This window comes from Leptosomus discolor, chromosome 17 (genome assembly GCF_034619465.1).
Source record: "Leptosomus discolor isolate bLepDis1 chromosome 17, bLepDis1.hap2, whole genome shotgun sequence".
In the NCBI taxonomy this organism is placed as follows: domain Eukaryota; kingdom Metazoa; phylum Chordata; class Aves; order Leptosomiformes; family Leptosomidae; genus Leptosomus; species Leptosomus discolor.
The window spans coordinates 6,983,185-6,998,424 of NC_141407.1; the positions used below are offsets into that span (position 1 = coordinate 6,983,185).

The 15,240-nt window shown below is 57.2% G+C and overlaps 1 protein-coding gene across 2 annotated transcripts in view; it reads left to right on the forward strand.

Moving 5' to 3' along the window:
- PLCG1 (phospholipase C gamma 1) overlaps nt 1–14,954 on the forward strand; it is a 46,822-nt gene extending 31,868 nt beyond the window's left edge. The window contains exons 10-32 of one of the 2 annotated variants that reach the window (XM_086474985.1): nt 504–625; nt 1,427–1,512; nt 1,840–1,960; nt 2,387–2,555; nt 3,009–3,131; nt 4,056–4,157; nt 4,391–4,578; nt 4,877–5,077; nt 5,541–5,660; nt 5,947–6,127; nt 6,458–6,535; nt 6,997–7,100; nt 7,339–7,435; nt 7,587–7,656; nt 8,469–8,626; nt 9,183–9,279; nt 9,727–9,951; nt 10,807–10,955; nt 12,809–12,923; nt 13,117–13,278; nt 13,575–13,663; nt 14,325–14,509; nt 14,881–14,954. In XM_086474985.1, coding sequence (XP_086331111.1) covers nt 504–625; nt 1,427–1,512; nt 1,840–1,960; nt 2,387–2,555; nt 3,009–3,131; nt 4,056–4,157; nt 4,391–4,578; nt 4,877–5,077; nt 5,541–5,660; nt 5,947–6,127; nt 6,458–6,535; nt 6,997–7,100; nt 7,339–7,435; nt 7,587–7,656; nt 8,469–8,626; nt 9,183–9,279; nt 9,727–9,951; nt 10,807–10,955; nt 12,809–12,923; nt 13,117–13,278; nt 13,575–13,663; nt 14,325–14,509; nt 14,881–14,923 — 2,985 coding nt within the window. In that variant the 3' untranslated portion in view covers nt 14,924–14,954. Of the gene's footprint in view, nt 1–503; nt 626–1,426; nt 1,513–1,839; nt 1,961–2,386; nt 2,556–3,008; nt 3,132–4,055; nt 4,158–4,390; nt 4,579–4,876; nt 5,078–5,540; nt 5,661–5,946; nt 6,128–6,457; nt 6,536–6,996; nt 7,101–7,338; nt 7,436–7,586; nt 7,657–8,468; nt 8,627–9,182; nt 9,280–9,726; nt 9,952–10,806; nt 10,956–12,808; nt 12,924–13,116; nt 13,279–13,574; nt 13,664–14,321; nt 14,510–14,880 lie in introns of both variants that reach the window. The other variant, XM_086474984.1, reaches the window with a different exon arrangement.
- The last annotated feature ends 286 nt before the right edge of the window (nt 14,955–15,240 follow it).

Genomic DNA, 15,240 nt, shown 5'->3' on the forward strand with positions numbered 1-15,240 from the left:
TCCTCAGGCAGTTCATTTGGGGGAGGAAAGGGGCTGCGTTTGGCTTAATGCCTCTTTGGGGCACGTAAAGATCTTTTCAAAGCAAGATGAGCTGAAAACAAAAGAATACAAACAACTGGAGATGATTGCGTCACTGGCCCTCTGGACTGACTCCCATGCAAAGGTCCCTTGACCCACATGGCCTTAGTGAGCTATTGCCTGCCATGTGAGCTGCAAAATGAAATGCAGAGCCATTTATTTGTCTCCAGCTGGGTCAAAGGATTTGTACACAGATACCTGGCACAGTTCAGAGGGTAGGTGGCAATGCCTGAAGCTGTGGTTACTCAAGCACGCTGGGTCAGGTAGCTTGTGTGCTGTCTTGCTTGCCTCTGGTGTGTCTGTGCTGAGCTTAGAAAAAAGCTGCCTGCTCAGTAGCTGCTGACACAGAGGGTTAGATGTGTGTGAAGCTAAACCACAGCACCCGGCTCCTCCACATGATTAACACGCTTCTGTTTCTTCCTGAGCAGTTTCTCACCTTCCTGTTTTCCAAAGAGAACAGCATCTGGAACTCTCAACTGGACATGGTGTGTCTGGAGAACATGAACAACCCCCTCTCCCATTACTGGATCTCCTCCTCACACAACACGTAAGGACTGGGTGATGGCTCTCCCCCCGTCTGCTCCCAGCGTCCTCTTCCCCTGTGCCAGGGTGCAATTCTCCTGATTTTTCCCAGTCTCAGTGGTGGGTCAAGTAGAATTTTCCCATCCTCTTGGCGCCCCAGTCCTCCCTCCATTGTTTTACCCATCGATGTTTCACTCAGACCTTCTCAGCAACACACATCTGCACAGACTGTTTTCGGGTCCCGGGCTGTCACTCTGGTGTTTTCTTACCATTAGCGATGTCATCTTCCACAGCCTCTAAGGACAGATGTGATGAAAACCTGGCAGGCTGAAATCGGCCGTTTTCCCTCTCTGCTGTTAGAGGAATCTTGCAGGAGCTGCATTCTTTGCCGACGGGCTCTGTCTGTGCTCCCTGTTTCCATTCATGGGGTGCAGTGGCAGCACCTTAGCCCAAATTTAAAGGACTGAGAGCCTAAGCCAGCTGAGCAGGCTGGAGGGCAGTCAGCGAGCCCCTGTCTGCCTGTAAGAGCTGATCTAACCTTGCTTTTGGGCTGCCTCTGCCTGGTACACGGAGCTCTTTGTGGCACCAGTGCTGATACCACTCAGGCTTATCTCTAGAGCCGGCAGCAAGGCTGGACCTCAGAGTAGTGCTTGCAGCCCCTTGCAGGAGGGGCAGCGTTGACCCCCTCACCTGGGGAAGATGGCACAGCTCAGGGGAAGTTGCTCTCACCATTCTTACATCGCAGAGGCGGGTCCACGATGTCCCAGCAGACATCCGTGCCCACGGTAAGCCTGTTGCTTTGCTGATGCATCCTCTCCTGTGAAAGGTACCTGACGGGGGATCAGTTCTCAAGCGAGTCCTCGCTGGAGGCGTACGCCCGCTGCTTGCGCATGGGATGCCGCTGTATCGAGCGTGAGTACCCAGAGCCAGCACTTCTGCCTCTCGTCACGATAGCTTGTGGTGGTCAGGGAAGGCTTTGCCTGGAAGGCAGGGCTGAAGGCTGACGTGCCAGTGACAGCATTGTCACCATGATGTGCTGAAAGGGCTGAGGTTGGTTGCTTTGTATGAGTGGGTGCTACATGCCCAAGCTTTTGGTCCCCCAGAAAGGGGGACTTTCACCTTGCTCCTTTATTGCCATCCAACCCGGTTCCCAGTAGTGCTTAGGTCACTCCATCTCATGTCCACATCCTGCCTGTATTCCAGCCTTTGGGCTAAGTTTACCCCATGGGTCTCTTTCAGTGGATTGCTGGGATGGTCCTGATGGCATGCCGGTCATCTACCATGGACACACCTTAACCACCAAGATCAAGTTCTCTGATGTCTTGGTCACTATCAAGGAGCATGCCTTTGTCACCTCCGAGTGAGTACAGCAGGGACCTGGACTTCGGCTAGCAGAGCTGCCAGGAAGGCAAAGACAGGGTAGAGCCAAGGCTGCAGCGAAGTGAAGCCCACCTTTATCCAGAGATCAGGCACAAGACTGCGTGCCTGGGGTTCAGTGGGAAGAAAGCATGTCGTCATGTCTTCCAGACAAAGAGAGATTTCTCCCAGAAAAAAAGTTGTGGGAGGGAAGGCTTTGGGTAAACCCCAGTAGTTTGCCAGTCCTCCACTCCACGCTTTACTAGCAGTGGTGGAGGGTGGTTACGTTGAATGCTCGAGGCAGCACAGATCACTGTTGGTGCAAACTGCTCTTTGAGGGCACAGAGGTCAGGTTTTGAAACGGAGCTCAGGAGGTGTTGGTTCCATCCAGACACCGTGCTGGTTCTGACGGCTCTTTTCCTTCTCCCAGTTTCCCCGTCATTCTGTCCATTGAGGACCACTGCAGCATTGCTCAGCAGAGGAACATGGCTCAGAATTTCAAGAAGGTTTTTGGGGACATGCTCTTGACCAAACCTGTAGATATTTCTGCTGATGGCCTTCCCTCTCCAAACCAGCTCAAAAGGAAGATTCTCATCAAGGTGGACTCTCTTGCCCAGCAAGGCTCCTAAGTGGAGAGAATGGGGGCAGACGGGGTGAGGGGGTGGGACCAAGGGCAGCTGCTTACCTCTGGCAGGGCTTTGTTGGCAGTGCAGGGTTGGAAGTGGAGACCTGATGCTAAAAACAATTGGAGACAAAGAGCTCTCTTGCTTCAGAGGAGCTGCTGGGAAATGAGCTCAGGAGCTGGGCGCTGCCTTTCTGGAGAGTTTGGGGGATGTTGGTACTTCTGCTGCAGGACTCACCTCTGGGAAGAAAGGGTGGGACTTTAGTGCCATTTGATGATCTCTGTGGTGTGGGTCTTACCTTGGTCCTTTTAGTCTGGAGGATCTCACTGCAGCAGACTTGGAGTTTTGGGGTTGTTCAGCAGGAAATCCATGCTGCTTTTTGGGTGCCTACTCCCCTCAAGGTGCCTGACCCGCGCTCTCATCCCACAGCACAAGAAGCTGGCAGAGGGCAGTGCTTATGAGGAGTTACCCACGTCCGTCATGTATTCAGAGAATGACATCAGCAACTCCATCAAGAATGGCATCCTCTACCTCGAAGACCCCATCAATCACGTACGTCTCTCTCTGCCACTGGTCCCGCTCTGTGGGCTCCATAAATGACACGGTAACTCCGTAAGGCACTGGGTGGTGTTGGAAGGAAGGGCTGTGGTGCAAATGATCCAAGGGGCCATTGGCCTGTTCTGTTTCTCAGGAGGCTCTGAAGGCCGGGGGAGTTTTTATGCTGGCTCTCTCCTGTGCTTTTCCCTAGGCATCTCCTGTTGGCCCTTGTTAGAGGCAGAAGGCTGAGCTAGAGGGAGCTCTGGGCTGGTGCACTGCAGCTGCTCTTGTGTAATCCGTATAGCCTGTTGTCTGTCGCTGCAGTAAGTTCTAGCGATGGCCTGCGTTTCTAGACCTGCCTGCCTCCTACCAAGTGCCTACACACGTAACACCCCTAAATGAGCATTCTGCTTTGTAAAGCGCCCAGCGTTCATTTTACGGTGTGCGTTTACTCATACACAGTCCACTTCTTCAGCTGCTTTGCTTTGCTGAGGATCTGTCAGGCCGTCACGTGCGAACAAAATAGGTTTTTGGAAAACAGGGAAGTGCAATGGTAAAGCCGCGCAACCACCTCTGATATCCTCATCTCTGACAGCCCCCGTGCTGAATCCATGCAGAGTGTTTTCCTTTTTGCATTGATTTGCTCCTCATTTGGTCACCTCCTCCTAATACGTGCTGGGGCGTTTGCAGTGTGATCTGCAGTCACTTTGTATGTAAGACCTATCACGTGCTGGTTTTTTTGCTACTGATAAATCCATGCTTTGGATCTGAGGGATGTCTTTGAAGCTTCTGTGACTCCACCAGTGTTGCTGGTGGCTGTCCTTTGCAAACCCGATCACCCCTCCCTGCTTGTGCTGATCAGGAAGAGATGATCTCACGGATGGGCCAGCTTGGTGCTTCCTCAGGGGGTCTTTTTGCCCAGAGTTTCTTTCCTTGCAGGAGTGGAACCCGCATTATTTTGTCCTGACCAGCAGCAAGATCTATTACTCTGGTGAGACAACCAGTGACCAAGGAAATGAGGATGAGGAAGAGCAAAAGGAGGTGAGGGTTCCCTTGCGTGACTGCGAGTTGTTCCCCTAGAGAAAAGACTTGAGTGCCCAAGGGGCTGAGCATCTCCACTGCCAGCTGACTTCAGGGAGAGATCCTGCAGTGGGAAGGGTGGGAGCTGCTTCAGAAACTCCCTGGTCCTGGCTGGAAGACCCCTGAGCAGAGCAGGCTCCAGCACCACAAGCCTGCCCTCAGTAACCCAGGACGGTGGGTTTTCCCCATGCCAGGCCAGCAACAGCACCGAGCTTCACTCCACGGAGAAGTGGTTTCACGGCAAGCTGGGAGCGGGACGTGACGGGCGGCACATCGCGGAGCGGCTGCTGACGGAGTACTGCATCGAGACGGGGGCTCCCGACGGCTCCTTCCTTGTCAGAGAGAGCGAGACCTTTGTTGGAGACTACACCCTCTCCTTCTGGTGAGGGCCACAGGCACCCGCCTGCTGCTTGGTGTTGCTCCTGGGGTAGTCTTCATCTTGACACCATCTTCAGTGGTGGGGTCCCATTGCCCAGTGGTCTGCAAGCAGGTGTCTCCCCTTTTTCTGTGCCCCAGCATCATGTCCACTCACTGTCCCAGTGCAGAAGGGTCAGGTCCCTTGGGATACTTGCGAGGTGTCTCCTGTGGGGCAGAAATGCCATGTCCAGGCTGGAGCTGTGCCTGAAGCAGACACAAAATCTCCACAGATGATCCTGGTTTATCCCCTCCCTCTTCCACAGGCGCAACGGGAAGGTGCAGCACTGCCGGATCCACTCGCGGCAGGATGCCGGCAGCCCCAAGTTCTTCCTGACGGACAACCTGGTGTTTGACAGCCTCTACGACCTCATTACCCACTACCAGGAGGTGCCACTGAGGTGCAACGAGTTTGAGATGAGGCTGACGGAGCCGGTGCCGCAGACCAACGCCCATGAGAGCAAAGAGTGAGTGTGTGTTTGGGGAGGGTGGGTCATGTCTGCTGGGCAGCTGGGACCCCATGGGAAACCCTCCCAGGTCTCTCTGCAGGCATTCCTTCCTTGCTGGGGCTCTGGTCCCGGCTTGCTCCCCATGGGGCGCTCTGTGTCACAGCAGCCATGCTGGCCAGCTTCATTGATGATGAAGCTGGTTGTCTTGGAAGCTGAGTGCAAAGGAGGTACTGGGCTTGGTTGGGATGCCCTTGCCCATGCTGCATGTCACCAAACGGCTCTGTTCCTGCCTGTCCCACAGAAGGGAGAAGACAGCCCTGTTCCAGTGTCAGATACATGATGATCTCTGCTCCCTGATCTCCTTTTGAGGATTCTGGCAGCCTTTTGTGGGCTGGAGGGGAAATTGTGTGGCCTGGCAGAGGTGTGGGATGAGCTGGGTGTACAGAGACCCCTGTGCACAGTGACGTGTCTTTCCTGAAAGGTGGTACCACGCCAACCTCACCCGGGCCCAAGCCGAGCACATGCTGATGCGGGTGCCACGCGACGGAGCCTTCCTGGTGCGCAAGAGGAGCGAGCCCAGCTCCTACGCCATCTCCTTCCGGTGCGTCCCTGGGAAGCAGGGGGGTGGCTGGGATGCTGCAGCGCGTGAAAGAGCAGGAGAGGGGCTGTGAGCCTGCCGTGAGCCCTCCTCCTTGCTCCTGGATGGCCCTGGATACCTCTTATAGCCCCTTGCGAGCCTTTAGGATGCTGCTCCTCCTCCCATCTTCTGATGGGTGATGGTTGTGCTGAGCAGCCAGCCCAGGGGCACCTTTTGGGTGTCTTTATTTTGGCAGAGACCTTCTCTTGCCAGGTGCCAAGTGGCTTCTCTCTGTCTTTCCACCTGCCAGGGCGGAAGGGAAGATCAAACACTGCCGAGTGCAGCAGGAGGGCCAGACCGTGCTGCTCGGCAACTCCGAGTTCGAGAGCCTGGTGGACTTGATCAGCTACTATGAAAAGCACCCGCTGTACCGCAAGATGAAGCTGAGGTACCCCATCAATGAGGAGACACTGGAGAAGATAGGGACAGCGGTGAGTGTGGGCAGCTGTTGGAAGAGCTAAGCCAGAGGATGGTGGACAGATCCGTTTTGAGCTGGTGTCTTGAAGTGGTGTTGTGTGACCCATCTCTGTGCTTCACAGTCCTCACCTTTTGGGGCTTCACGCCCTGTTGGAAACACTTATTCACTTGAGTGAGATTTATTGCTGCCCCTCTGACCCAGGTCAGCAGGGAGTGTGGGCTTGGGCATCTGTTTGCTGTGTGCAGCATCATCTTTGATCTTGTGCATTCTCCCTACCTCCCGCACGGTAAGGGATCTGTTCTGCAGAGCCACAGTTGTCACCGCTGGCCCTTTGCTTTGACAGGAGCCGGACTACGGAGCCCTTTATGAGGGACGCCACCCTGGGTTTTATGTGGAAGCCAACCCCATGCCCACCTTCAAGGTATGCTCTCACTGCTTGGCATGAAACAACCTGCAGGGCCTGGGGGTTTAGCAAGTGTCCCTTTTTTTCTCCAAGATCTCTATTATTTTGCACACTACTTTCTAGACCATGCAGGAAGACTCACTCTAGGCTGAGCCTGCAGGTTCCCAGGCTGTGCTGCCTCTTATTCTGAACTCTCCAGACTAAACCCATCGGTGGGTCTGGCCCAAAGGAAAGTGCCTGTGCAGGGCCATACCAGACTTGTGACCTCTGGTTTGGCCTAAATGGGGGTCTTGCTTTGTTCTGCCAGGGTCACGAGGGTCTGGCAGCCTCTGGCAGCAGGGTTGGATGCTGCCTGCACATGATGTGCTTCACAGCCCCCCCCGTAAAACATATCTGCAGTGGGAGGTGACATCTCATCCCATGGGCTTGTCCGTGTGGCCATCCACTGCCTGGCCTCATGGGACCCCTCCTCATTGCAGTGTGCAGTCAAAGCCCTGTTTGACTACAAGGCACAGCGGGAGGACGAGCTCACCTTCACCAAAAACGCCATCATCCAGAATGTGGAGAAACAGGAAGGAGGCTGGTGAGTTGGTCCTGAGCCCCCTTTTTTCCTCAGGGACACAGTCAAACCTTGGTGTCACCATCCCTACAAAGGTGTGTCCCCCCTAGGTTTGGGTCCGTTTGCGGATTGCCCACAAGCTGCACAGCCCCACGAACCCTGAAAGCAGATGATGGAGGAGCTGCCTGTCCCCATTCATGCCCGGTCAGGATGCTCGGGATCCTGCAATGGGTGCTCACGCTGCCCCTTTCCTCTCTTCCAGGTGGAGAGGAGATTATGGTGGCAAGAAGCAGCTGTGGTTTCCTTCCAACTATGTAGAGGAAATTACTGGTCCCAGTAGCCTGGAGCTGGAGCGGGAGGTGAGCTGGTGCCTGAGTGGAGCAAGGAGGGGTGGTGGGGAGGAGTGGCGTGCGCAGCCCCCAGCACTCGGCCACGCTGCCCAGTGCCGTGCCCAACGCCATGCCCAACGCCATGCCCAACGCTGTCCTGCCTGTGCTTCCTTCCCGGCAGCAGCTGGATGAGAACAGCCCCCTGGGAGACCTGCTGGGAGGCGTCCTGGATGTGCCCTCCTGCCAGATCGGTGAGTGCCAGCGAGGCATGGAGGACTTGGGGGTGTTAGAGTCCTGTCGCGTGGTGTTTGCTGATCTTCTGGGCCAAAGGGCTTCGGGCTCGTGTCTGTCTCTGGGCACCCCTGTGCCTGCCGTGAGTGAAGGCGTCTCTGCGGTGCGTCCTTGCTGGGCGGTGACAGAGGCACAGAGGGTGCCTCGGGGTGTGGGGCTCAGGCGCGTCCCTGCAGCCTGAGTACAGCCGAGGAGCACCCGAGGCCGTGCCGAGGAGCCGCTCCAGCACGCCTGAACCCGCTCCCAGGGGGCAGCTGCCCCACGGCAAGGGACCTCAGACCGATTTTGTAGGCCACTTCTTTTCTGTAAGGATTTGTCCTCCCTCACATACATGTCCAGCCTCCCTGCCACGCTGCCGCAGGCTTGGGCTCCTGGGCACGGGCCAAGCTGGGCCCAGCCTGCAGCTCTCTGCCATCCCTCTGCTCCCCGGAGCCCAGAGGACGTTGTTCTGCAGGTGGCTGCTCCCACCTGGGCACTTCAGGGCAGAGCGAAGAAGATGCAGGAGTGGGAGGAAGATGGCATTACAAAGGCCCCATGAGGCTTCTCAGCCCCCTCAGCATACACTCTGCATCCTCACCTATCGCTTCCTGGGCTCCATCTGTTGCCTCCAATGACCAGAAATGGGAGCTTCTCCTCTTAGCTGAAGAGTCCCGGGGCAACCATGAGAGTCCTTCAGTGTCTGTCCTCTCCCTCCCTCCCTCCCTCTGTGGTGTGGAGGATGCTGCTCAGCCTCTGCTTGTGACCTTGCCCTCTGCTCCTTCTGCCCACACAGCCATCCGTCCCGAGGGGAAGAACAACCGCCTCTTCGTCTTCTCCATTAGCATGGCCTCGGTGTCACGCTTGTCCCTTGATGTGGCAGCCGATACGCACGAGGACTTGGTGGACTGGGTGAAGAAGATCCGGGAGGCAGCCCAGACGGCTGACGCACGGGTGAGTCTGGAGAACCCTTGGCAGGGGAGACATCTCCTTGCCAATCCTGGATTTTCCAGAAGCTGATGAGCAGGCGGAGGTGGTGGTGGGGTTGGTGAGATGGCAACCTGAGACAACTGGCAGAGTGGTTACAAAGACGATAAAGCCAGAGTAATCTCTGACAGTATAGCAAGGTGTGGTGGCCACGCATTATGTCTTGGGAGATTCAGGCTGGACATCTGGGAAGACTGGTCCATCGGGAGGGTGTTGCAGCCTCGGGAGGTGGGGGATCTCCATCCGTGGAGGGTGGCAAGGCTCAGCTACAAGGCCATAGCCGCAGCTGCCCTGCACTGGTAGCAGTGCTAGTCCTGCTCCAGGTGGGAGGTAGGACCCGCCAAGGGCCCTTCCCATCAGCGCTTTTGTGGTGTCCCTCCACGCAGACCTGCTAGTGGTTCCCACAGCGAGGGCAGGAGCAGCCCCACCAGGCCAGCGCTGCCATTCACCGCAGTTGGTGAGCTGGGTTATCCAATGCCACTGCTCCCACCTGGCCCTGATCCCTCTCTCCTTCTCTTGGCAGCTCTCTGAAGGGAAGATGATGGAGAGGAGGAAGAAGATTGCCCTGGAGCTTTCAGAGCTGGTGGTCTATTGCCGACCTGTGCCCTTTGATGAAGAGAGTGAGCATCTGCCAGTCTGGTGTCCACCACAGGCAGTCACTGTGGCATTACAGACCCCGTGGTGTGCCCTGAGGTGCTGCTTTGGCTAGATCTCAGCAAAGGGCAGGTTTTCAAAGCAAGTTGGAACCCGTTTACATTGGAACTCTGGAAATGTCCTCCTCCAGAGGTGGAAGTTCCCTTCCCCATCCCTCTGTTGCTGGGATCTGTCATCATCCAGAGCAGCTGCTGAGGGAGTGGGCCTGGGGAGCATCATGCCTGGTCACAAAGAGTGGTTTTGATGCTTTCAGCCATCGATGTCAGACATCCGCCTGGGTAGAGCAGGGTCTGCATAACCTGATAGTGGCTGAGCCAAGGGAGGAGAGGATGGTGTTAGGAAGGGGCCGAGGGTGGTTGAAGTGTCTGGAAAGGGAACGTGCTCCTGGCTTATACTGTGCTCTCTCCTCGCAGAGATTGGCACAGAGAGGGCCTGTTACCGAGACATGTCCTCCTTCCCCGAGACCAAGGCAGAAAAGTACGTCAACAAGATCAAAGGCAAGAAGTTCCTGCAGTACAACCGCCTGCAGCTCTCCCGCATTTACCCCAAGGGCCAGCGCCTGGACTCCTCCAACTACGACCCCCTGCCCATGTGGATCTGCGGCAGTCAGCTGGTAGCACTCAACTTCCAGACCCCAGGTGAGGGCAGCAGGCAGGGACAGTGGGCAGGCTCCTGGGGTACCGTCTGCCTCCTCCCAGCCGCCTGCCTGCAGCCCTGCTAAGCCAGTCCTGGCAAAGAGGGGGGTCTTGGGGGGGGTCCACAGTCACCGTGCAAGGGAGCAGGACACAATGTTCATGTCCAGGCACATGGTTACCGCAGGGAGGGCTGCGTTTGACCCAGGCTGAGCCCAGGACGTTGTGGTGCCATGAGAGCACAATGAAACTGAGGGGAACCACGGAGTTCCTCCAAGGTCCCTGGCAGCAGGCAGAGCAGGCAGAGGATGTACCAAAGGGGATGGTGCAGCCCCAGCCCTGGGACTCTGGCTGGTTGCAGGGTCTGAGTCGAGCTCGCTGCTCTGCTCACCTTTCCCCAGCTTCCACTCCTGCTTCTGCCATGCAGTCCAGCCTTCCCCTTTCCCTGGCCATTGCCAAACCCTGCTGTGAGCCTGTTCAGCTCACCAACCCGCCAGCAAACTGCCTGCCTCTCTTTTTCCTGCTGGCTTTTTCATGCCTTTTGTGAGTTCGAGCATCTCACGGGGCAGTTTGGCAAACGCTAGAACTGACACAAGGAAAGCTGAAAGGAGAGGGAGGAAGAGAAGGGGGTGACCCATGGAGCAGTGGGTAGTTGGGCGGATCGTGCATGAGAAAGTCACCCCGTGGCCCCAGCCCGTGCGCAGGCTGCGGTGAGGCCATGGCACGCGACGCATTGCCAAGAGCTGGGCAAGGTCCCCTTACAAAGGGCTTCACACGAGGTACCAATAACCCAGGTGATCTGGCTTGTGGAAAGGGCACAGGGTTCCTCTCCTCCCTCCATCTCCTGCCTCTGCTCTCCAGACAAGCCCATGCAGATGAACCAGGCCTTGTTCATGTCCAGCGGCCAGTGTGGGTACGTCTTGCAGCCAACCAACATGCGGGACGACATCTTCGACCCCTTCGACAAGAGCACGCTGCGGGGGGTTGAGCCGCTCTCCATCTCCATTGAGGTCAGTACCTCATCCCAGCGGGGGCAGATTCAGGCGGTTCTCCTGAGCTTGGGGTGCTGTAATGGTTTTTCTGGGTGCCTGGCCTTTGCAGCTGCTCCTCACCAAACCCCTCAGCCCCTGCTTAAGAGCTGTCCGGCAGCGCAGGCTTGGGGAGCCCTCGCTGAAGGGGGAGACCCGTGGGTGCTGCTGAGGGAAGGGCCACCGACCCCTGGGTGCCTGGCGAGGAGCAGCAGGAGCATCCCTGGATGCTCCCCCCGGGACCCCTCCCGCCCAGGGCCCAGTGCCGGCAGGTGGCATCCACGAGCCACAGAGGTGGCATCCCTGTCCCCGGAGCTCGGCCGGGACTGCCGGAGCGCAGGGTGGCTCCCAGCAGGGTAACACGAGAGCTGTGCCTTGTCCCCTCCTTGCCATTGCGTTGCTCCTGGCTCAACGTTACCGACCTCGCTTTGTCCCTGTCCCTCTCGGGGACATGCTCGAGGTCAGAGCAGCCTGTCCAGCCCCTCGCTGTGTTGTGCTGCTGGTGGCGATGAGGACGGGGGCTGCTGGTGCGGGGTACCGAGGGATGGACGGCGGGTGCTCGTTGAATCCTTCTTCATGGATGATGGGACTGGGGCTGGGCTGTTCCCGTGTCAGCTCACGGAGCCGCGTGGCAGAAGCTCTGCAGGGGCACGGGACAGCTCACTGGACAAAGCTCCCGCAGGGATGGGAAGGCCACGGCTGTGCCGAACCAGCTGGCTTTCCCGTCTGGCCCGGTGGCTGTCCCGCTAGCCTGTACAGGCATCCCTAGTGGTCTCGGAGCCAAGCTGATCTGAGGGTCAGCAGCGTCTTCTGCAAGTCCCTTAATCTCACGCAGACCTTGGGGAGGAGGCAGCGGAGATTCTGCCTTTAGGTGCTCATGGGTTTCTGCCAGCGTGTGCAAACTGCAGCTCCTCTGAGGCCACCTCTGTTTCGGAGTGATCCCACCGCAGAGAGCCACTGCTTAAGGAGGACACCCCATCATGTCCCATCTGCACCATCAACCCCATATCTGCTGTCTCCCTAAAAATCCCTATTTTCCAAAGTCCTCCTGCATCCTGGGATGCAGCTGCAACCAGCAGGTGTCAAGAGTCACGTGCCGTAGCCTGTCCCCATCTCCTTTAAGAGACAAGCTCGGTCTTTTGTCCGCTGGCGAAACTGCCCGATGTCCCCACCAAAGCCAGCTTTCACGGATGGAGAAGCCGTCTCGAGCCCAGCATGACTCAAAGCACATGATCCAGCGTTGGCAGCGCGTCCTTCCCCTGCAACAGCAGCGTGTCGACAGCACGCTGGAGTGACATATGGCCACTGGCAAGAGGGAGCTGGGAGTTCTTTCTCCTGCGAGGAAGCAGGTTGCATTTGAGTTGAGCACAGACTGTGCTACGAACAGGAGGCAGAGCAGCGGCAGAGAGCAGCTCCTTTTCATCCTCAAGCCAAGGCAGGAGGGCCGAGAAGTTTCGACAAACAAGGGGGTGTCCAGCGTAGCTCTCCAGGCAGAGGAAGGCACCTCGGCTTGGTAGCCCAGCTCCAGCGTGTCAGGCTGGGGGAGGGATGCTGTGGTCCCAGGCTTGGCTGTGCAGGCAGCAGACAGGAACCTGGGGCAGTTCAGCTGCCTTTTTTTATGGCTTACAAGTCAAATTGGTGATCGGTAACACCATAGCAGCTTCCAGGGGTGGGAGCTGTTCGTGTCCAAGAGGCAGGCTGTCAGCATCTTTTCTCTCTCCAATTAGCAGAGCCAGGGTGATTTATTTGGAAAGAAAATATCTTGGTATGCAAACAGATTTTTTTTTTTCCCTTTGCTCCCATCTCTTAGTGAGTCTCTCCTGCTCTCTGGTCAGGTCCTGGGCGCCCGGCACCTTCCCAAAAATGGGAGGGGAATCGTTTGTCCTTTCGTGGAGGTGGAGGTGTCCGGCGCCGAGTACGACAATGCCAAGCAGAAAACAGAGATCGTGGGTGAGTGGGTTAGTGAAGGGAGGGGAGAGGGAGGCACCACGCCTCCTGCCCGTGGTGTGAGCTGTGGGCACTGCAGCGAAGCCTGGCCCCGGGGTGGGGGCTGCCCGTGAGCTCAGCATCAGCCGTGGTGGGCAGCAGGGAGGGGCGCGGGGCTCAGTGGGGCTCCCCATTGACGGCTGTGTTTTGTGACTAGCGGACAACGGCCTGAACCCTCTCTGGACCCCGAAGCAGTTCCACTTTCAGGTCAGCAACCCTGACTTTGCCTTCCTCCGCTTCGTGGTGTATGAGGAGGACATGTTCAGTGACGAGAACTTCTTGGCTCAGGCCACCTTCCTGGTGAAAGGCTTGAAGACGGGTAAAGTGCTCGGGGAAGCGGGTGGGGGGGTGGGTATGTCATGGTGGTCCTCACCAGCTTGGTCATAGCATCATTAGCCAGGGAGACACAGTTTCACGTGAGGATGCTGTCAGTCCCCAGGCTGGCTCAGTCCCTCCTGTCCCCAGGCCAGGTTACATCCCCAACCAGGTGAAGGATGCAAGAAGCCCTTTGCTAACAGCCCTCGGGGCTGACTGCTGCTTGGGGGGGTTGGAAAGACACCCCCCCCCCCCTTCAGTTCCGTGCCCTGAGTGACACCAGGGCTGTCTCTACTGTAGGTTTCCGAGCTGTACCTCTGAAGAACAACTATAGTGAGAACCTGGAGCTGGCTTCCCTGCTCGTCAAGATAGACATTTTCCCGAGCAAGGTAAGGCAGGGTCGCACACACGAAGGTGCCGGTGCCACAGGGCTGAGGAGCAAAGGCAGCGAGCCCTGCCTGGTGCTGCCTGTGCTCCCGCTCCGCTCCGCACGGCCGGCGGGTCGGTGCGGCAGAGCTCAGCGGTGCCTGGCCTGAGGGGGGGACAGCTGAGTTTCCAGTGCTGCTCTGTAGTGGCGCATGGTGGGCTGGCGGGGTGGGAAGCACCAGGCTCGCCTCCTGCAGTGAGTCAGGGTCCTGCCTGGGCTGTGTTTGACTTGCCTGGAAATCCCTTCAGCAAAAACTGATGGAGGCGGATTTGCTCCATCCCTGTCCCTGTCTAGGCTCCAGGGAAGCTATAGCTCAGTATCACGGAGCCTGGCTGGCTCAGGGCCATCTGCATAAGCAGAGGGCAGGGTGCCTTCAGAGACAGATGTTTGTTTCTTTTATTTCTTCATTTAAAATGATGCTGGTGGGAGCCAGCAGTGGTTGTTAAAGACAGAGCAGTTGCACGTTGCAAACCCTGAGACTCCATGAGCACTGGACACCCTGCGTGGCAGCTCCAGGGTGGCCAGAGCCCCGCACCAGGACTGCCTTTACTGCAAGACATACATTTTGAAATCCCAAGCCCTTTACAACTGACTTTTTTTTTTTTTTTTTCCAATCCAAGCAGGAAAATGGCGAAATAAACCTCTTCAGTACTTCAGCCCTACGGGAACGAGCAGGGGAGGCTTCCAACCAGCTGCTGGCGAGCAGAGGCAGAGAGGGGTCCTTCGAGTCGCGGTACCAGCAGCCCTTTGAGGACTTCCGTGTGTCGCAGGAGCAGCTAGCTGACCACTTTGAGAGCCGGGAGCGAAGGTATGCCAGTGTTCCTTGAGCTCTTTCAAGCATGAGACTCCTCCACACCCGCCCCAGGATTTAGTCTCCTCAGTGGAGGCAGGCAAATGCAGCCTCCCACTAACCCAGAGTGGAGCTGCAGCCTTGTTTGCTGCATGGAAACCCTAAATTTTAGCATGAAAGTCTTGCCAAGCCTTGGGGGAGTCGCTGCTTTGGGGTCTGTGGGAATAGGTTGGGACAAGGAGCTGCCACCCCACAGCTGGTGGCACTTTCCCCTGCGTGGGGGACGTGCTGAGCCTCCGCTTTCCTCCCGCGGGGCAGCTTTTGTCACCAGAGTGTTGCCCTTGGTCAGCCTGAGCGCTGTCCCCTCTCTCTGTGCCCCCCCCCTGCAGGGTACTGCGGAGGACCCGGGTCAACGGGGACAACCGGCTGTAGCCCATCTCGGCGGGCGAAAGCACCTCCAGTGCTTGTGAATCTCACGGCACGCTGTGAACTGGTTTCTATGGAAACGGCACTGCTATGGCCTACTTTCAGGCAGCTTTTCCAGTTTCTCTGCTGAAGTGTGTTCCAGTGGAGAACTAAAAAAAAAAAAAAAACAAACTGGGAAAAAAAACCCCAAACCCTCACCAACCCCAACCACCCGCCAACCTTCACCACCAAGCCCTTAACGGCGTGCATCGGTGCGCACAGCCTGCCAGCCGCCCAGGTGAGAGACGAGGCTGTAATCGCAAGGAAAGAGACCCAAAAAAACC